General features: G+C 36.6%; 3 protein-coding genes across 6 annotated transcripts; 2 read left to right on the forward strand and 1 right to left on the reverse strand.

Annotated features, from left to right (window-relative positions):
* Positions 1 to 6: 6 nt before the first annotated feature.
* LOC128699447 (protein adenylyltransferase SelO) lies at positions 7 to 8,236 on the reverse strand. Its single transcript, XM_053792201.2, has 4 exons — positions 6,778 to 8,236; positions 5,102 to 5,232; positions 3,740 to 3,869; positions 7 to 1,272 (listed from the first exon to the last, which is right to left on the reverse strand). The coding sequence occupies exons 1-4, from the start codon at positions 7,485 to 7,487 to the stop codon at positions 321 to 323; spliced, it is 1,923 nt and encodes a 640-aa protein (XP_053648176.2). The 5' UTR covers positions 7,488 to 8,236; the 3' UTR covers positions 7 to 320.
* Positions 8,237 to 10,126: 1,890 nt separating this feature from the next.
* Positions 10,127 to 17,226, forward strand: Smug (Single-strand-selective monofunctional uracil-DNA glycosylase). Of its 4 annotated transcripts, none has more exons than XM_070098159.1 (6): positions 10,127 to 10,144; positions 11,645 to 12,011; positions 12,733 to 12,852; positions 13,934 to 14,077; positions 14,477 to 14,629; positions 17,086 to 17,226. In XM_070098159.1, the coding sequence occupies exons 2-6, from the start codon at positions 11,664 to 11,666 to the stop codon at positions 17,209 to 17,211; spliced, it is 891 nt and encodes a 296-aa protein (XP_069954260.1). In that variant the 5' UTR covers positions 10,127 to 10,144; positions 11,645 to 11,663; the 3' UTR covers positions 17,212 to 17,226. The 4 variants fall into 4 exon arrangements, with proteins under 4 accessions (XP_069954260.1, XP_069954259.1, XP_069954257.1 ...); XM_070098158.1 differs by lacking the exon at positions 10,127 to 10,144 and adding an exon at positions 10,157 to 10,199; XM_070098156.1 differs by lacking the exon at positions 10,127 to 10,144 and adding an exon at positions 10,216 to 10,360.
* A 141-nt stretch (positions 17,227 to 17,367) lies between these two features.
* LOC128706270 (tRNA-specific adenosine deaminase 2) lies at positions 17,368 to 18,540 on the forward strand. The gene has a single exon (XM_053801236.2). The coding sequence runs from the start codon at positions 17,369 to 17,371 to the stop codon at positions 17,879 to 17,881; it is 513 nt and encodes a 170-aa protein (XP_053657211.1). The 5' UTR covers position 17,368; the 3' UTR covers positions 17,882 to 18,540.
* Positions 18,541 to 22,911: the final 4,371 nt, after the last annotated feature.

Consider the following 22,911-nt stretch of genomic DNA (forward strand, 5'->3'; position numbering starts at 1 on the left):
GAAATCCAGCTGAGTACTTTTGGTAAATTAGGAAAAAAATATAGCTTGAGGAAAAAAAAATTTAGCTTACATTACATGACACATGATACAGAGACCAGGCCCAATTAGCTAATATCATAGGATGACTAAAACTTCATGAGTGGCTATCAAGCCAAGGTGTGTTTGTGGTTAGAGGAAAGTGTCATAATTATGAAAGTTACCAATTGCTAATTATGGTCAAAAATTTCAAATATAATACAAAAATTTAGGTTACCATATGTGTACTAGAAACAATTCAAATACAATAACCTTATCATTCAATACTGTATATACAATATATACTAGCTGGAACAGCTCACTCTTAACTTCCTAGACCAGTCAGGAGGGGCATTTGCATAGCCTTTCTTTTCTGCTTCATCTTGTCTTTGAAAAGGATTTCTTAACACCCTGAAAAATTCATTAAAGGAACAAAAATTACCTTGTTCAACTTCCTCTATTATTTGGTGAGCAATCCAGTTCCGTAAGACATACTTTGGATTGGTTAAGGCCATTATCCCCTGCCGAATATCGTCAGTCGATTCTTCTTCTCGCAATCTTATTTTGTACATGTCCAAAAATTTTTGAAACTTATCATCTGTAATAATTTTATTCAAAGCCCAAAAATCCTGTGGCAACTTCTTTGCTTCTATTTCCTTCAGGGATACATGTCCCAGCTCCCAAAAAGTCATTGTAAAATCTGCTTTATTAACCATCATCATATTTAGAAGGTTATTAATAAGCTGCTCATCCTTTTGTTTAAAAGTCTGAAGTCCTAATTTTTTGGAAAATAAACTTAAATATGCCATTTTGAATTTAGAATCATAACCATTAAGGATGATTTTCACCTGATGTGTTTGTTCTTGAGTGAGAAGCTGTAGAAGAGCATTACCTAATCTCTCTAGATTATTAAATCCAATTTGAGGTTGGTTCTGGTAGCTGTACAATCCTTCATCATCGGAAGAATTTGGAATAAAATTAGGGTCATACATGTCCATAAACCCAAAAGGTCCATAGTCAATAGTAATTGACATTATACTCATATTGTCAGTGTTCATCACACCATGGGTAAAGCCAACACTCTGCCACTGAGCAATCATCTCTGCTGTGTCTTCAACCACTGCAGAAAACATACTTAAATATCTATCTGGATCTGTAATAAGTACTGTTTTGAAGTGCTTTCTGATGATATGGTCAACTAAGAATTTTAGTGACTCAACTTCATTTCTTTTTGAAAGTATTTCCAGTGAGCCAAACCTGAAAAAAATAGGCAACTTAATGAAAAATACTGTTTTTTTATTTTATTTTTTTTTTAACAAGTCGGCCGTCTCCCACCGAGGCAGGGTGACCCAAAAAGAAAGAAAATCCCCAAAAAGAAAATACTTTCATCATCATTCAACACTTCCACCTCAGTCACACACAATCACTGTTTTTACAGAGGTGCTCAGAACACAACAATTTAGAAGTATATACATGTACGTATAAAGATATACAACATATCCCTCCAAACTGCCAATATCCCAAACCTCTCCTTTAAAGTGCAGGCAACATTGTACTTCCCATTTCCAGTACTCAAGTCCGGCTCTATATATAGTGTAAATACAAAACTACAAAATATATACAGTGTAATATATTGGTATACATAGTAGATATAATTCTCCAATAAATTTTTACAAATGTAATGGAAGAGCATTTTGAAATAGCTGCAAAAAAAAAAAAATTCTTCTTAATACAGCATTATGTACTAAACTTGAGCTCTGTGGTAATGACTTAAGTGGCACACAGAGAATTACCTTTAATAATTATAATACAGCCTCTCCTCACTTAGCGACGTACTCGTTTACCGATGCCTCGGAGTTACAATGGGCTCTCTGACCAGTGTTTATACCTAAATAATGTATATTAGAGCTAATTTCCTCTATTCTGTTTATTTCAGTATACAGTACACTACTGTATAAACATTTAAAAATATACCAGAAATGTTATAAATGGTGCAAAGGTGACATTAAAACAATTTATTTATTTATTTATTTATTCATTCGAACATGATACAGTGAAGTACAAAGGAATACAGTTATTACAGTGCAACATGCCAAAGCCCCTTGTATGCAGAGCATTATGGGCAGGCTTAAAACAATATCAAAGATGGTTGACACAAACCCACTACCATTATAGTATGCTCCTCGCTTAGTGACGAATTTGTTTAACGACGTAGTCCTAGCAACAAAGCTCCGCCATTAAGTGAGGAGAGGCTGTAATTAATAATTAATAAACCCAATCTGATGTTTGGAAGGTCATCAGTTTTACAAACTTATCAAATACTACTCAGTGCATTAACCCTGATTTTTATACAGACAAGATGTACAGTACATAAACAAAATTTATCTAATTTGTGGAGGCACCAAAAACAGCCTATATTTTTAATTATGAATAAGTGTCACCATACAGTACTTACTGTAGAGTGAACCAAAGAAGGTTCATATTAAGAGAGAGATTTAAAAAATAAATTAAAAAATAGTCTGAAATATATTTTAATGTCATGTAAATTTATGACCTCTCTTACATGTACAGTGGACCTGCGCCTTACGATATTAATCTGTTCCTGAGAGCTCATCATAAGCCGACATTATTGTTAGCCAAATTAATTTTCCCCATAAGGAATAATGAAAATCAAATTAATCCGTTCCTGACACCCCAAAGTATGAAAAAAAAAAAATTTTACCACATGAAATATTAATTTTAATACACACAAACTGAAGAAGACATGCACAATTACTACTCTACTAAGAATAGAATACATGACACTTACCTTTATTGAAAATCTGGTGATGATTGATGGGAAGGGAGGAGGAGAGTGTGTGGAAGTTACTGTTTAGAAGGGTAATCCCTTCCATTAGGACTTGAGGTAGCAAGCCCTTTTCTGGGGTTACTTCCCTTTTAATGCCACTAGGACCAGCTTGAGAGTCACTGGACCTCTGTCACACAACAAATCTGTCCATAGAGCTCTGTACCTCCAGATCCTTTAAGACTTTCCTAAAATGGGCCATAACACTGTCATTGTACAGGTTGCCAACACGGCTTGCAGTAGCTGTGTCAGGGTGATTTTCATCCGTAAAGGTTTGCAGTTCAACCTACTTGGCACACATTTCCTTAATCTCTTTTTTCAATTCCATACTAATTCTCACCCTTTTTACCACAGGGATGGCATCAGAAGCTTTCTTGGGGTCCATGGTGACTTATTTTGCAGTTACAAGCACTAAAAACACTGGGATAATGTGAAATGTACCGAATGTATGCGTAGATGCGACCGCACTGGCTGGCTTGTAAACACTGGTGCTGAGGCCACATGTGGGACGTGTCCCGGACGAATCACATAAGGCGAGTTTTTTATCGTGAGGCGAGGCAAAATTTTTGCGTTCAAACGCTTCATATGGCGGATTTAATGTAATGCGATGCGTTCGTAAGGCGGCGGTCCGCTGTGCTTTTATGTATGCTCTAAAATCACTACTTTATGTATCACTTTATCAAGTAAATACTTTTTGAATTCATCACTTTATTCTGTTGCAAGTGTACATTACAGCATATGCATAAATCACTTTTTTTAGTGCTTTAAAATCAATCCTCCTTACAAAAAAGACAATAAGGTACTGAAGGAACTTTCAGTGTGGGAGATGCTGTTTTTCTACTTACAGTAATGCTATGAAATGTTTTAAATAGTAGTTACCTAAACCAAGTTAGAGCCAGCCGAAGCACAACTGCAGTTTTCTCCATTTTCATTTTACCATCATAAAATTGGTCTCTTATTGCTAGCTCATCTCCTACCACCAATGATGCACATCTTGATGTACGGAATCCTAAATCAATGGAAGAATTATTGTAATCACAGTGATACATTAATAAATATTGAAACTAATCTTTTGAAGAATAAGTCAATGTTCCTCAATAAAATTTATTAATATAGTAGTACTGTACATATATACACATTTAGTACTGCAGTTGAAATTTTCACCCATTCTAGAATCTCAAGGAAGTAGGGCACAATATCTGAGTTTATTAGGTTACCCTAAGTTAAATTATGTATAACTCATACAAAATTACGCACGTCTAGATGAAAGCTTACTAAATTATTCCTGTTGTTAGGTAAGACACATATGCAACAGTTAGGTATCTTTATTTCGAAACGTTTCGCCTACACAGTAGGCTTCTTCAGTCGAGTACAGAAAAGTTGATAGAAGCAGAAGAGACTTGAAGACGATGTAAATTAATCCTGTAAGCTTTAATCTCTTAAAATGCAATATTTCTGCAACACTTTTCCACACTACTATCCTAAATTCATCCCTACCTATATAACTCATATTCAGTACTACAAGAAACATAACAAGAGAAAACTACATAAATTTAGTAAATTTTTTCTAAAACAATTTTCTGAAATTAATAACAGTCTATGTAGTATTCTCAATGAAAATTTAAATGCATGCAACAATCAAATGAAAATTTCCATGGCTTAAAACATATAAAACCCTCCATAATTTATTAATTTTGCTCACTTCTAGTAAAATGACATTACCTGTACTAGGGGCCCTTGTTGGTTTATCACTTAGTTATGATTGTAATAATAATAATAATAATAATAATAATAATAATACCTGTACTAGATCATTTTCCACTTAACTTTTATTTAGCCTAAAAATAAACTATAATACTAGTTTATTTTTCAATGTATCATTTATGCACTTTTAGTATTCTTATGCCATTTCGACTTTAAATTAATCTTTCTTATTCTTTGTAATTCTCTTTACAAACTTCTATATTATGTACCATGAAACTTGTGGTTATGAGTATCAACTTCGCACTTTAATCATAAATCCTTTTATACTATACCTTGCAAATCTAATATAGAAATTGAGTGTTCTACTGTATTGTTATATCATGAGCTATTGTAGTTTTCTGTAAATACTGCATCATGCAATGTAGGTGAACTTTACAAAAGTATGGCAAATGTCATCACTTTTTCAATACTGTAAGTTTTCTCTTATTGGTATATCCTAACAGAGATTAAGTTTAAGTAAAAGCCGTTGTTTATTACCTAGTGCATCCATAGCTTCAGCAGCTAAAAATTCCCTAACCGATGACCGTATAACTGCTCGGCCATCTCCATTACGAGAGTATGGTGTCTTGCCAGAACCTTTTAACTGCAGCTCCCACCATTCTCCTTTTCTGTAATGTAAATAAACAATCACTCCCTGATAGCTTCAAGAATATTAGCAATATTAATAATAATAATAATGTTTATTTTGACATGATTCATTGTTGTACAAAGGAATACAACAGTTGGGTTTGCATGCCCCTTTGTATGCAGAGCATTTCGGGCAAACTTGAAATTAACATAAGATGAATAAGGGAATAACAGTTCATATGGTCATTAGATGAGTTACAATGAGTACAAAAGAATTGAGCATTCTATTAGATAGCTGTATGGCTGTAATAAGTCTAGTAGTGCAGATCAGTATAGAATAATTACAGTTTTGATATAGTTTATAAAAGTACAGGATTACAATTGAGAACAAGTTAAAACAATTTACAATGTGAAGTAAGTATTACAATTTAGTACATTTTAAACAATGAGATTGAAACACAAAAAAAGCGCACATAGAAGAGAGGAGCTTACAACGATGTTTTGGTCCGACTTGGACCGACTTTGTAAATGGTCCAAGTTGGACCGAAATGTCGTCGTAAGCTCCTCTCTTCTATGTGCGGGTTATTTGTGTATCGTTCCAGTCACGATATTGTGCCTTCTTTTTTGTTAGATTGAAACACTTATAAGTTTGTAGTAATGAGTAAATGGTTGAGCAATCATCAGCAATATGCAGTAATGCAACTGAAACAATTTTAAGTTCGAAGTAGATTATCAAATAGTTGAGTAGTCTTAAATTATTTAGAAACTTCAGTAACTAGTAGGTATTAAGTAAAATGTTTGGTTAATTTTGGGTGATACCTGGAGTTTACCTGGAGAGAGTTCCGGGGATCAACGCCCCCGCGGCCCGGTCTGTGACTAGGCCTCCTGGTGGATCAGAGCCTGATCAACCAGGCTGTTACTGCTGGCTGCACGCAATCCAACGTACGAGCCACAGCCCGGCTGGTCAGGTACCGACTTAGGTGATAAGGTGATTTCTAAGTAGGGCCTTAAATTTATTTGCAGGCAGGGGTCCTTTAGTGTATTCTCGCAATGAATTCCAGATCTTCGGGCCCTTTACGTGCATAGCATTTTTGCATAGGGAGAGATGGGCTTGTGGAATATTGAGAGTGATTTGTGTCTTGTATTAAGGCTGTATTTTCTGCTATAGTTATCCAGGAGGAGTCTGAGAGGAGGGTTTCTGTTTGAGTATAGTGTTCTGTGTATGTAGTAGGCACAATAATATGTGTGGATGTTTTGTATATTAAGCAAGTTAAGACTTGAAAAGCAGTGGAGTATGCTTTGAAAAGTGGTGGAGTATGCTGAAATGATATTTATGGCAAATTAAAAAGATAATTTTGAGATAGTACATGACATCTGAGAATGAATTCACATACTTTTACACATGGAAAAAGCTTTAATATTATACTGTACAATAGATGGATTACTTTACAGTACTATAGGACAAAATTTTCTGCAGAGAGCTAAAAGCTTCTGTAAATAATATTGCAAAGAAATGTAGAAAAATTATATGCATCTTCTAAGTTACAACAAAAGTTACATCTGTATGAAATGTCAACCCCACCAACCTATTCGTGTAATGCCCAAGAAGGTGAGCTCTGCCATCCCCGAGCTGCTCTGCCCACCACCCAAACTGATAACCACCATAGCGATGAGCCATGGGAGTTGATGATGGATGCTGCCAAGCTCCAGATACAAAATCATGAAATAAAGAAGACGAAGCAACATCTGGGTGCAAGTCAATGAGTTCTAGGGCTGCTGGTGATATTCCTGCTAACACTGTCTGCCCCCTAAGTGGTGTTGGGTCTACAACTGAAAATATTGCATTTGGCACATTCCTCCTGACATAGTTTTCAGACACAGCATCAAGTGGAAAGGCTAAAAATTCAATGGAACTAAATTTCCAATCTCCTTGTGCTACATCCTTATAAAGAGATGGATGATTATCATCCTTTTCATGCTCATTTGTACTTTCTATGGGTTTAATATCCATTTTCTCTTTCTTTATGTACAGACTGCCATTTAATGGTTTATAATATTTATGATAAAAATTAAATGAAGGAATATCAGCACATTTAGTGATGAACTTCGTAGCTGCAACAGGAGACTTGCAGAAACCTCTTGCAACAGTGAAGAAATCATTGCTTAAAACATCTGAAAGAAATATGGATGATAGACATGGATGCAGTAGTGGATAATTTCCAGTGCCATGGCCAGACACAAGTGGTAGAGAGACAATAACAGACAAGTTAGTAACTAGTATTGTCAGTGTGAACATTGTGTGATCTTCCTGACACTGTTAGGGCCATAACCATATCCAATTATTTCATAGACTGAACACCTTATTGCCTCATCCTTCGCAGTGTTGTATGTTATTATTATTATTATAATCAAGGGGGAAGCGCTAAACCCGGAGGATTATACAGCACCTGGGGGTTGGTTGTGGAAGCCATTCAGGCTTAATTCGGGGAACTGGAGCACAGATCCAATTCCCTAAATCAAGAGCCCCTCACCAACATCAAGGAACCTTCCTTGAGGGGCAGTGTTGTATGACCCTTGTGGGTTTAGCGCTTATAATAACACTATTTCAGCACGATACAATGTTTGTACCAAGGTGAATGATATTTAGGTGTACATAAAGCTCCTTAATATGTAGAGCATTGTAGTAATAATGTAATAATAATCCTTATGATTATTTTCTTTGCCAGACTCCTGTATAATGACCCTGAATAATGATGATGATGATTGGTTATTAAGAGCCATTGTAGCTTCCTTCGTACTGAGTCCTGTATTCATGTGTCTGGAGAGGAATCACTGCCATAACTGAGATGTGAAAGAAAACGAAGGAAGAATTGAAGTGGATCTCCCCAGCCAAGAGCTGGTCATGGCTAGACACCACACAATAACGAGGCCGGTGACCGGCTTCTCTGTAAAGCCGTATAACATTCCAAAGCTTAAGTTTGTTTACAAAATGACTCAAGAAATCGTAATGACACGATTGCATTTGTGGTCACAGAGGTGCCTGTGCTAACTTTCCTATGGTGTAGAAATATACCTAGTTGGATGAATCTTATTGTGGCTAGCTGGTCTAGTGGCTAACGCGACGGGCTGGAGTTTTGAGACTCTATGACCGCGGGTTCAATCCCGGCCGGGGGTATGGTTTATTTGCAATCGTGTCATTACGATTTCTTGAGTCATGTTGACGGCAGTGAAGGGACTTGAGCTAGAGTTCGTCACGGCCACGCTAGCTGGAGATTCGTCTGTAAAAACTTGCATTTGTGGTCACAGAGGTGCCTGTGCTAACTTTCCTATGGTGTAGAAATATACCTAGTTGGATGAATCTTATTGTGGCTAGCTGGTCTAGTGGCTAACGCGACGGGCTGGAGTTTTGAGACTATGACCGCGGGTTCAATCCCGGCCGGGGGTATGGTTTGTTTACAAACATTGACAGAAGAGTTGCTACATCTAGCAAAGATTGCTACAACTAGCAATCGCTGATGCAACTAGCACACTACATCCAGTAAATGTTACTGTATGTAGCTCACGTTGCTACTTCTAGCATACATACATAGCATACATACATAGCATATATATATATATATATATATATATATATATATATATATATATATATATATATATATATATATATATATATATATATATATATATATATATATATATATATATATATATATATATATATATATATATATATATATATATATATATATATATATATATATATATATATATATATATATATATATATATATATATATATATATATATATATGTCGTGCCGAATATGTAAAACTGGTCAATTAGCAAGAACTCATTTAAAATTAAGTCCTTTCTGAAATTTTCTCTTATACGTTTAAAGATATACTTTTTTCATTAATGTTAATGTAAAAAATTTTAATTTTGCACCAAAAGAATCTTTGAAAACTTACCTAACCTTATTTTAACAAGCGCAATTTATTTTAGCCTAACCCAACTAAATATATTTTAGTTTTGTTTATAATAATTTAATACTAAACAAACTCAGTGAAATATATTTTTTTCGTTAGGTTCAGAATGATTTTGGCGAAATTATTGCATACACAAATTTTCACTTGTCCTATATGGCAAGATGAACGTTGCTATTTAAGCCAAGATCGCAAGTTCTGCCTATTCGGCACGACATATATATATATATATATATATATATATATATATATATATATATATATATATATATATATATATATATATATATATATATATATATATATATATATATATATATATATACCCAATGTTGGTACATCTAGCTGATTCTAGCACATGATACAGTTACATATATTATCATACATAGCAGCGTATGTGTAGATTACCTGGGATGACCCAAAAAAGTCAAAGTGGCTTATAACATAATAGTATTTACTACATGTACAAGGCTTAGTCCTTGTTGACATCAATGACATTTATTTCCATTGGGGCCCTTATTTATTATTATGGTTATTATTATATTCCCTTTGAGTGCTAAACTCTTTTGGATCATGAGATTTAATAATAATGAAATTTTCGCTGTTTTTTTCCACGTTGCCTGGTGGCTAAAGTTTTCGCTTCATACGGCGTCGTCCGGGTTCGATTCGCAGCGAGGGTAGAAACATTGGGCGTGTTTCTTTACACCTATTGTCTATGTTCACCCATCAGTATAAAATGGGTACCTGGGTGTTAGTGGACTGGTGTGGGTCGCATCCTGGGACAAAACTGACCTAATTTATATTATTAGTATTATTATTATTTTATTATTATTATTATTATTATTATTATTATTATTATTATTATTATTATTATAATTATTATTATTATTATTATTATTATTATTATTATTCAGCGCTGATGACCACTTGGCCTGGACGCCCAAGGAAAATTGTTGTTGATTCAAGTGTGAGTCAGGTTTTCTGGCTCTGCCGAGTTTCAAGGGTGTTCACCTGACCTAATTGTGCACAATTTATTGTTCTCGTTTCTATTCCCGGAGGAAACTTTGTTTCCTTTAAAATTTCTGACCATCTGATCCTGGGAACAAAATTTCCGGGATCAGAACTTAAGTTTTAGTTACCCTTAACAAGCTCAACAATAACACAGGATAACAACATCACTTGAGTATTTTGATTAATTAATATTATTATTATTATTAAAATAGAAAAGTATACGCAAGAAGTGTTTGAGTATACACCTGAAGGTATTATAATACTGTATAAAAGTGTGTGTACATGCATACATACATGTGTTTTTTTGCACATCAGATACATATATTAATACATATACATTGTATACCTTACATACATATTAAATAAATAGAAAATCTTTTTATGTATAGAATAATAATAAAATTATATTATACACTACAATATACTACTGACATATTATTTCTTCACATTAATTAGCATTAATATACGTATCTAAATACAGTATTTTTCTATTAAGGACATAAAATAAGTTTTATATTAATCCTTCAACTTCCCAGCTTTGATGTTGAAGATTTCTTGATCCAAGGAATTGAAGACACCCTCCCCTTCCTTGGATCAAACTAAGTTATCTCAGACCCCTTCATTTTCCCAGGCATTGTGCAAATAATAATAATAATATAATAATGCTTATTTACTACAAGTACATGTACAAGGTATACAGACCATAGGTGACATCAATGACATACTACTATATACAAAGCCGCTTGTTATGCTGAACATTTTCCGTAAATTAAGTCGACTTTGTCCCAGGATAGCGCTGTATAGCCTTTGTGGTTTAGCGCTTCTTTTTTATTATAATAATAATAATTGTCCCAGGATGCGACCCACACCAGCCCACTAACACCCAGGTACCTATTTTACTGCTAGGTGAATATGGACAGCAGGTATCTTAAGGAAATACGTCCTAATGTTTCCATCCGTACTGGGGATCAAACCATGGACCTCAGTGTGTGAGCTGAGTGTGCTATCAATCGATCTACGGGGCACCAAATATTAATTTTACATTTTAAGCATTTTCCCATAAATATAATAATAATTGTTATCACTTAAAATTGCCATAATCAAAATTAAAGAATTGCTGGCCCATAAGTGGCACCATTTTTTAGTCTGCTTCAAGTATACTGTGTTAACATTACAATTACGGGTTAGAGGCCTCTTATAGCACAACTGTCAAAATACTATGGAAAAAACTCGTGAAATAGCTTCCTTGTATATTCTGCTTCAAGTAGTAAGTGTACCAGTGAGACCTTATTTACACATGCAGGAAAATAAATCTTTTTTTTATTTCCTCTTCATAATTAGTTGCCTTAACAAACTAATGAGTACTGAAATTAGTATTTTTAAGTATATTTTGCATGCCTAAGGTTCATTTTAAGTTTTCACATACAGTATTGTATAGTTTTGTGGATCTTTTTAGGAAGAATCAAGACAGCAGGATGGGACCCAAAATTAAGAAACTGAAAACTAATAATGAAGAGACAACTGAAGAAAGTAATTTACAGTCTGCTGGTGGAAACAAAGCTAGTCATCTTGATATTAAAAATTCTACTACAGTGAAGCCAGTAGCTAATATTTCAGTTGCCCAACAGTTGCTAAATATCGAGGAAAACCAGTGTGAAGAACTCTTGAAATTAGACTATGGACAAGGAATATGTTACATTTATAACCCTGTGGACTATGCACGAGAAATACATTCAGATTTTGTCACAAAGTATGGTAATGGAGAAAAGAAAGTGCTAATGCTGGGAATGAATCCTGGACCATGGGGCATGGGGCAAACTGGGGTTAGTTACTCTAGTATTAGTTGATGGAAGTAAAATTTAATATCTTATAGTCTATAGTGATTCTTATGTTCTGTCTATTGTGTAAATGAACTGATAAAAGTACTGTGGTTGATCACTTGAGTTTTACTTGGCAACAAAAGCATATCACAATGGAGCTGTTTTCAGCATGCTTTCTTCTGACACACTAATGCACCAGCACCTCTCATTTTGAGTTACTGAATTTTCAGACTTTTTTTTTCAAGCTTTTGCTGTCACTATGTGTTGTGTTCATGGTAACTACACAACTCCCCTTATTCTCGGTTACTCTCATTATGTCCTCAATTTGCCTCAACACCCAAAGATGTCATCACTTATTACATTCTGATTTTCTTGAAGTACAGTGCAATATTAAAGAATTTTTGTTTACTTATTAGATATCTGATAGCATAAAATACCTTGTGTATTGAGTTTACCATTATGACTTACTTTGGAATATTTAAAAGTGTACAAAGGCTAGGTAATCATGTAATTTTCTTTGCCTTTTATCCAGTTGTGTATAGCAGAACTATATTTTTATAGAGAAATATATGAAATTAATAGATTACTTACTTTTGCATTTGGAAGTGTTTGGAATAGAAACATAGATAGTGCATAATTTAAATTGTATTTACTTGGAATACTGTATAGTCTAAAATAATTCCTTTAAAATTAAAGTAAATCTTAAATGCTCAACTGCTTTCAGGTACCTTTTGGACATGTAGGTTATGCAAAAGATTGGTTGGGTGTAAAAGGAAATGTTTCAAAGCCTCAGAAGGAACACCCTAAACGACCAGTTACTGGACTGGAATGTACAAGAAGTGAGGTATGATGTGAGAAGATTTAACTAGTTAATGGTCCAAGTCAGACTGAAACATCATCATACATTTCTTTCTTCTATGTGTGGGTTATTTGTGTATTAACCATATTATTACTGTACATACTTATATAATGTCTCCTCTCTACCTGGTGCATCATTCCACCAGGATAATCCCACGAGTTAAGCTCATAATAGAAAGATCACTGACACACATGATTACAACATGCAAAATACTGAGAGGAATTGACAAGGTGGCCAGGAAGAATCTGTTTGATGGGTGGGGCCCAGGTACATGAAGGCAGAGCTGAAAGTTTAAACACACAGATGAGTCACAGGGATGCTAGGAAATACTTCAGTTGTCATAGAGTGGTCAACAAGTGAAATGACCTAGATAGCAAAGTGATAGAGGCAGAATCCATACATAACTTTAAGTTAAGGTAGGATGGGGCTTATATTGACAGGAGAGAGTGAACCCAGGTACTGTACTAACAAATTTAATACCCATAGGGGTCACACAGAGCATATGGAATGGGAGGCAATCATGTTTGATCCAAGGAATAGGAAGATAGGCCCACTTCCTTGGACCTCGAAGGAAGTTCCTCACTGGCATCAAGGAAGTGAGGCAGTGGTTAATTGATTTACTTGTGCAGCTAACAGTTTTTTAAATTCATTCATTACTGTAATGTAGCTAGTGTGTTGACATACCTGTTTATGTGACTTTCAGAAGCTTCTTACTGTACCACATTATTATATTTATAGGGGAAGCACTAAACCCCTAGGGAACCCTTCAACAGTATCAAGGTAGGATTTTGAAGTCTATGAATTACTGCAATGTGTACTTTAGTTTTTTTTCATATAAGTTACAGCTTTCCCTTCTTTCTCATAGCATAAAGACTACTGGTTGATTCCTTAACTTTAAATGTCTTGCCTATACCCTGCTAAATAATTCTACCCTATTAGTTTGTACCATATTGATAATTAACTTTTGATATCTGTTATGCATTATTAAATGGAGTACAGTAATTACATGGAAAATTGTATATATTTTTTAGAAAGTACTAATTTATAGGAAACCTATTTTGTACAGGTGAGTGGTGATCGTATGTGGGCACTACTGAAAGAGCTCAGCGGCACTCCCCAAGTACTATTTTCTTGTGTATTTCTTCATAACTATTGTCCGCTCTTCTTTCTTAAGGATTCTGCAAAAAATGTCACCCCACCTGAACTGAAGGTTAGCTTTCATTGAAGATTATATCATGTGTTTGTACATACATGGTATACAATACCAACAAGATGAAGAATTAGACATGTGCATACTTTTGTCAACTGGAACAAGATATGTAATTTTGTACTATCATAGCTGTATAGCCCTTGTGGCTTAGCGCTTCTTTTTGATTATAATAATAATTGTACTATCATAGTACAATGCACACAGCTGGCTAGAATTTGAGTAACTTATAAACACAGTAGCACTATATAACACGCTAGGTTATTCCAAAATATTTTATTGTTTTTAACTGTCACCATGTTATCTACAGATTTAGTGAGCTTTAGTGAAGATAAAACAGTTGAGAATGAACCATATCTGTTAAGCAGTAATTTCACTACAAATAATATTCTTGCATAACAGGTGAAGGAACGAGCCAGACTTGAAGGAATCTGTGATGACGCATTAGTGAAGACAATAAAACTTCTTGGGGTGGAGCACATCGTTGGTGTGGGAAACTATGCTACAGACCGAGCACGGGCAGCATTACTTAAGGCTGGAATGGAAAGTGTCCAAGTATGTGTTTTAAATTTGAAAAAATTTAACATCATGCAAGTGTTTCATTTTTACATAAATTATGAAAACAAATTTAAAAAAAGGGTAGATAATATATTTTACGAAATAATCTTTTACTCTATTGTACCACACAAGTTTTGTCCAAAGAATTTAAAAGGCACAATATTGTGACTGGAAGAGTACACAAATAACCTGCATATAGGAGATTGAAACTAATGACAATGTTTCAGTCTGGTGTGACTAGTTAATAGTCCAGGTCAGACCGAAATGTCATCATAAGTTTGTCTTCTATGTGCGGGTTATTTGTGTAAGCTTTCTCTAGTCTTCAGATACTCATGGAAAAAAATAAAACTCATGTCCAAAGGGTAATGGAGATTACAGTTTTGGGTGTCATTTGTTCAGGAAAAAGGAGGTACAGGGTTACTATCATAAGTCAATCTTTGCCAGCACAAGTAGATAAAATCCATTGTCCTGCTCTTGCTGTTGAACATTGAATGGATACTGCTTCCAAAAATCTGTACCCAGTTTATCAGATTTTTAGTGATCATTACTCATCCCAGTCCATGGAGTGACAAGGATAATTCTGATTTATCAACCCTTGGATTTGGGCAAATCAGCAGGCTTTGTAAAGCAACCAACTAAAACAACGAGATGTTTAGAAGTGGCAGCCAACCAAAAGTTTAAAATTGTTAGCACCCTTGAGCTCATTCTGAAGAAGTGACCCACCACAGTAATCACCACTTGCCTCCTCTCTCTCTGTTGTGAACAATATGTATGCTTTTGTGTTTTTCTATAAATTTGAAACTTTTATAGTAAAACATTACCCCTAACAGACTCGCTACCCTATAGATAGTTTTGCTTGGACAAATATTTAGTCTATATAGGGTATTTTGCTCTAATATTTGTTCATGCAGTGCTAAGGAGCATTACTTGATATTGCAATCTTTAAAAACTTGCAGTTTAATTGGACATGTATTAGACGAGTGACATGCTTAGTGTCCTCAGGAATATTGACAAAAATTTTAAATTTCTGCTTTTATTTTTTATCTCATTTCAAGCTACTTCCAGTCCTCAAACCAATCAAAATCATCTCTATTTCAGTAACATATTTTACATTCTGTAAAATAATACCAAGAAATTGAGAAAATACATCCAAAAATACACTGCAAAGTTGCTGTATTAAACCATACACACGGTCATTTTTTTTTATATTGTGCACTGCATGGGGCAGGATTTTTCTGACATGGTGCACGCTCACCACACACCCATTCTCTCATATCTAGGCCAAAATTTACTGCTCACAGTTTATCTGAGTGAGCTGAATTCATCACATAGTACAGTACTATGACATGGACCCTGAGCTCAAAGCCATAGTACTACAGCACAGACCCTGAGCTCAAGGCCATAGTATAGTGGCATGGATTAATATCAAGATTGTTTGAGGCGAATAAAAGTATTATTACTGGGTGGTTTCATGGTAAACAGGCAAATTAGCCTACTGATACTACTCTCAGTTCATCCAACTCCACCTGGTTTACCTTTGCCTATCGGTACTAAGCTCCAATGAATTTTTACAATTATTTTTTATTATGTACCCCTCAAGAAAAGGTTCCTTGATGCTGGTGAGGGGCTCTTGATCTAGGGAATTGGATCTGTTCTCCAGTTCCCTGAATTAAACCTGAATACCTTTCACATCCCCCTTCAGGCGCTGTAAAATCTTACGGGTTTAGCGCTTCCCCTTGATTAAAATAATAATAATTTGATTATGTATGTACAAAATAGTTTACACAATTCATTATTGGGTCATAAACAAGAGCTTAGATTACTGTCTAGTATCAAAAGATTTCTCTAGGCTTAGGTTGAAGCCAGTGAGCAATGTAACCTTCGGCATCCAAAATGCCAGGTAAATTTTTGAGACTTATATTGGGAAAAAAGTAGAGTCATCGACACTAAAATACAGTAATTGCTGATGACAACAAACTGGCGTTAGTACAAATATGAGGCTTGTCTGTCTCAGCTCAACAGATGGAGGATCAAGCCTCCACCACGTCTTATGCGGAATGATCCATTTGTGGCACATCATATCAACACAAAAAACTTTCAGATTTTGAAGGTTTTTGGATTTTAGGATTTCAGATAAAGGATTCTTTACTGTATTATTATTTATCATGATGGAAAGCCATGAGTATAGTCTCTAAATGTTGTAGGATTCCTTGCAGAGTGGCATTTCATACGATCCAAATACTTTTGCTATTTTTTAACGTATATTCATCTCCCGCCAAGGATGACCAAAAAAATCACCATCGTTCAGTCACCCAAAAATAATTTTATCACAGACATTTTCCACCGTGATAGGCAGATCTAAAGGAAATGCATTTTTTCTGTCATTCCAGAAGAGCACGGACATCACAATACAGTAATTATTACTGATTTATTAATTTTTTTTATGTTTGCAGGTTTGTACTCTGATGCATCCCAGCCCAGTTAATCCAGCTGCTAATAAAGGTTGGAGAGACATTGCTATTAAACAGCTAACAGACAATAATATTATACATTATTTTCAATCTAATCCTTTAGGGTAGATAAAAAAAATTAGTACAAATATAATGTAGGCTGTAGTTAACTAGTGAAGACATGGTCTTGTAGTTTTAGCCTCTTATAACAACTATTATTATTATTACAATCATAACCAAATGCTAAACCCACAAGGGTATAGCTAAGTGTTACTCTACCTTCAAGATGACAGATCAACAGAAAGACCAATGGATGTCAGAAGCTTTTAGTCAAGCACAAGTGGCATTATCTTCTGGAGAAGTACCAGTGGGTTGTGTGTTTGTTTTCAATGGTGAAATTATAGCCCGAGGTAGAAACACAGTTAATGAGACCCATAATGCCACTAGACATGCAGAAATGAACTGTATTGATCAGGTGCTAATGTGGTGTAAAAGTAAATTGTTAGACCACAGAATAGTATTTCCCAAGATAAGCATTTTTGTCACTGTGGAGCCATGTGGCATGTGTGCCGATGCTCTCGGCCAGTTACATGTCTCTGACATAACGTATGGTTGCTCCAATGATCGCTTTGGTGGTTGTGGTTCCGTTGTAAATATACCAAAATTATACAAATATCCAATGAAAATTCAGAAGGGAATTCAAGCTGAAAAAGCAGTAGAACTTCTTAAGGATTTTTATAAAGGAGAGAATCCCAATGCTCCAACTGGAAAAGCAAAAAGAAAAATTAAAACTACCTAAAGCATAACAAAAAGAGGGAGAAATAATCCAGGCACAAATAGCCGATTCACTGCAATGTGTGCAGCACAACTGCTGCTGCATCATGAGCAAGCTGTAAACAAAAGCTCTTACTGAAGTTATCAGATGGTAATCGACCCCAATATTGCCACAAATCAAATTTCATACGGCACTTCTCATTACCAATTTGTGCAACTGTGTAATATTATTAATGTGTCCCTACATTTTGTCAATAAATACTGAAATGTCACACTATTGTGAATGTAACAGTGATAATTGTAAAAATTTTATCTGATCCTTTAATGTTCTTTTAATTTTACGAATATTTAAACTTGCCATTTTAAACAAATATTAAGAAAAATGTAATTCAGCTACTTGTAGACATAATTTAAAATCAAGTAAACTTTAAGGAAATTTACAAATGATTTTGCAGTAATATTCAGTAAATATCTGCACAGTGGCTGTGACAGCATGTGTTTTAGACAGTATGCGATACATTATGTTGATCTACAGTGAAATTAGTTTCACTTATTTCCATTATGATAATTGTACTGAAAATTTATTGATAAGTAATAAACTTCTAAAATCCACAATATGATTATTACTGTGATCCTAAGAGCATCAGTGGTAAGTGCCAGTATCAGCAACTCACTTTTGATAATTTTTTAGTAAACAAAATTAAGCTTAAACTTGCAAAATATGCTTGTAGTATTCATGTACAACTCTGGGTTTAGTGGTTACTCTGATTATATGACTGAGTTAGATCAACACAACATATGACATTTCACAAGGTCAAAACTTCTATTGATATTTCACATAGGTAATGATAGGCTGTGGTAAAAGTCAACCAGTGGGAATAAAGATGCTGGTGGTAGAGAAACCTTTTAATACAATGTGTTGACCAAGGCTGGACTTTATCAGGTACTTGATAAATTCCAGCCTTGAGCAATACCTTGTATTAAAATTCTCTGCTACCATTGAAGCTAATGTATGTACTTTAATCAAGGAAGTGCTAAACCTGTAGGGGTCATACAGCACTTTCGGAATGGGAAGCAATAGTTTGATCCAAGGCAAAGGCGACAAGTTCAATTCCCTGGAGCAAGAGCCCCTAATCTCCAAGAGGAGGTTAGATCCAAAGAAAGGGAAGATCCTTGTTTCTACAGCATTTAGACTCCCGACCCCTTGCAGTAAGTGAAAATTGACAGCAAATAGAAAATAACATATTATTATAATCAAAAAGAAGCGCTAAGCCACAAGGGCTATACAGCGCTGCAGGGTAGGGAAGGAAGCGAGGGTATTGGATGGCAGAAGGGAGGAGGGATGATCAGTAGGTTACAGAAAACAGCAGGGCAGGGGATAGTACGGGGGTAGAGGGTAGCAAGAGATTGAAGTAAAAAGGGCTGAAGGTATCAGAATTTGTGAAGTCAGTCAGTTGTTGTCAAAAAGTCAATGAGAGAGTCTGGATGAAAGGTGGGTCCACCAGCAAGAAGGGAAGGTAAAGAGAGAGCAGCGGAGCGAAGACGACGACGGAGGTAAATTCTGCGTGCTCGTTGATAAAGTGGGCAGTCCAACAGAATGTGGCTGACTGATAATGGAACTTGGCAATTCTCACAGAGAGGAGCAGGGCGCCTCTCCATGAGATATCCATGAGTAAGACGAGTATGGCCAATGCGAAGACGGGAGAGAGTAGTCTCCCAACCTCGACACTGGTGATAAGACGGCCAGTAACCTATACTCGGTTTAATAGATTGAAGTTTGTTGCCGAGCATAGTAGACCAACGTTGTTGCCAACGGGTGTGAAGGTGGGAAGATATTGCAGCAAAATAGTCCGTAAATGGAATACCTCTACATGAAACTGGTAGGTCATGTACTGCTGACCGCACAGCAGTGTCTGCCTGTTCATTGCCCTGTACGTCAACATGACCAGGGACCCAACAAAAAACAATATCTTTACGCTTGGTAAAGATGCGGCGTAGCCAAAGTTGGATACGGAGGACTAAGGGGTGAGGTGTATCAAATTTCTGTATAGCCTGTAAAGCACTAAGGGAGTCTGAGACAACCACAAATGATGACACAGGCATAGATGCAATACAGATAAGTGCTGTAAGGATGGCATACAATTCAGCAGTAAAAATACTAGCCGAAGATAGTAAATGCCCTTGTACGACGCTGTCCGGAAACATTGCTGTGAATCCTACGCCGTCAGAAGACTTAGAGCCATCTGTGTACACAGCAATGGCATGAGAATGAGAGTGAAAGTGGTCAAGAAAAAGAGAGCGGGAAGCGACCGTAGACAGTTGGGCTTTCGAGCAAGGGAGAGAGAAAGAACAGACTCGAACAGCTGGAACTTCTCAGGGGGGTAGGGAAAAGTGAGATGCAACATGTACATAGAAAGGTGGTAATTGAAGAGAAGACAAGAGCGAATGAAGGCGAAGAGAGAAGGGACGGAGTAAACAGGGGCGGTGAACAAATAAAGAATGTCTACTAATATCAGTGACCATTCTATAAATGGAAGGATTGCGGAGATCATGAGAGCGTACATAGTAGCGAAGGCAATGGGCATCACGGCGATCGGATAAGGATGGAACGTTCGCTTCTGCATAGAGGCTGTCGACAGGGGGAGAGCGAAAAGCACCAAGGCATACACGTAATCCTTGGTGATGAATGGGGTTTAGGCTAGAGAGAGTAGCAGGAGATGCCGCTGAATAGATCTGGTCACCATAATCAAGTTTCGATGGTGGGTTTAAGTGCTGGAAAATTTAAACCCACGTGTGGTGGCCCAATTGGAAACACGGTCGACTGCATGCTGGAGAGAAATTGTAATAAGGTGACAGTCAGCGCCTGCACAGGCAATAGCGAAGTCATCAACATAGAGTGATGATCAAATGTTTGATGGAAGACTAGAGGCCAAATCATTAATAGCAAGGAGAAAAAGTGTTGTGCTCAGAACACATCCCTGGGGGACACCTTCAGCTTGGATAAAGTCCGGGGAGAGCACATTATTAACCCGAACACAGAAATGCCTGTCAGTTAAAAAGTTCTTAAGGATGGTAGATTGCCTCGAAGGCCTAAGGAGTGGGCTTGGGCTAAAATATTATACCTCCAAGTTGTGTCATATGCCTTCTCAAGGTCAAAAAATATGGCAATAACTGAGTGGTTATTCGCAAAGGCATTACGAACATACGTATCCAAGCGTAGTAAGGGGTCTATGGTAGAACGTCCCTTACGAAAGCCATATTGACGAGTGGAGAGACTGTTGTGTGTCTCTAAATACCACACTAAATGTCTATTTACTAGGCATTCCATCACTTTGCAAACTGCACTGGTAAGAGCAATGGGATGATAGTGGGAGGTTTCATGTCCCGTAGTGCCTGGTTTGCGGAAAGGGAGAACAATGGTGGATTTCCACAGCTGTGGAAGAACTCCTTGTGACCAAATAAGATTGTAAAGGCGTAATAGGACTGCAAGGGCTGACTGATGTAAATGTTGTAGCATACGAATATGAATGTCGTCGGGCCCGGCTGCCGATGATCGGCAAGCTGAGTGTGTTGCCTCCAGTTCTTGAAGTGTAAAAGGCACATTATACTGTTCTTCTCTGAGAGAAGAAAAGTCCAAGGGTGCTAACTCTCTGGCAGACTTTGAGGAAAGAAATGAGGGGCATAGATGGAGTCCCTGAGAAATACGGACCAGATGATTGCCAATTTCATTGGCAACATCTAGTGGGTTTGCTATATCAACACCGGCAACCCGCAGAACAGGAGCCGGGTCAAGAGAATATTTACCACTCAGTTTTCGTACTTTTTTCCAGACTGCACTCATAGAGGAAGCAGAGGTGATGGTGGAGACATAATCTCGCCAGCAAGTGCGTTTAGCGTCACGGATGACACGGCGAGCGATCACACGCTTCTGCTTAAAATCAAGAAGTCTCTCTGTGGTTCTACTGTACCAGTACCTGCCCCATGCAGCGCATTTCAAACGTACTGCACGAGCACGAGCACAAGCAGGAGACCACCAAGGCACTCATTTCTGAGAATGCCTGCCCGAAGTTTGGGGTATAGAATGAGAAGCTGCGGTTAAAACGGAGGATGAGAAGAGGTGTAAAAGCTCATCGATGGAGGACGAAGAAGGAACCTCTCTAAAAACAGTTAGGTGTGAGTAAAGGTTCCAATTTGCCTGATCAAATTGCCAGCGTGGGATGCGAAGAGGTGGTGAATATGAAGGGGAAGTAAGAATGATTGGGAAATGATCGCTGTCATGTAAGTCCGGAAGAACAGACCAAGTGAAGTCTAATGCGGCGGAGGAAGAGCAGACTGAAAGATCGATGCAAGAGAGAGTGAGAGTCCGAGGATCAATTATTATTATTATAATCAAAAAGAAGCGCTAAGCCACAAGGACTATACAGCGTCCGAGGATCAAAATGGGTGCGAGTACCTGTATTTAAAACATGGAGGGGGTGGGTGGCAAGAAAAGCCTCTAACTGAATGCCACGGGAATCACAGTGAGACCCCCCCCCCAGAGGAAATGGTGGGCATTAAAATCACCAAGTAACAGAATCGGTGGTGGTAATGACGAAACAAGAAAGGCAATATCCGGAATAGATAATGCCCGAGAAGGAGAGAGATATAAAGAACAGAGCGTATACCACCTATGCAAGTGGATACGGGCTGCTGTGTAATGCAGCGAAGTACGAACAAATAGCTGATGGTACGGAATATCAGTGCGTAGAAGAAGGGCACTTTCATTAAAGGTCCCATCAGGAAAAGGATCTGAAGAATACAATAAATTATAGCCTGAGATGGGAGAGATAACAGCAGAGTGTAATTTTGGTTCCTGTAAGCAAACACCAATGGGAAAACTGGGAGAGTAACATCTGAAGCTCACCCCGATTACCCCTGAGGCCAGAAAATAACATAAACAAGTAAAATAAACACAGTTCATACAACATTTACCTTAAAATCCACCGCTGGTCACCCTTTCCTTACTCAACTGTTGTACGAAAACAGCAGGAAAACAGTAAAAGGACCAAACATAAT

This window comes from Cherax quadricarinatus, chromosome 61 (genome assembly GCF_038502225.1).
Source record: "Cherax quadricarinatus isolate ZL_2023a chromosome 61, ASM3850222v1, whole genome shotgun sequence".
In the NCBI taxonomy this organism is placed as follows: domain Eukaryota; kingdom Metazoa; phylum Arthropoda; class Malacostraca; order Decapoda; family Parastacidae; genus Cherax; species Cherax quadricarinatus.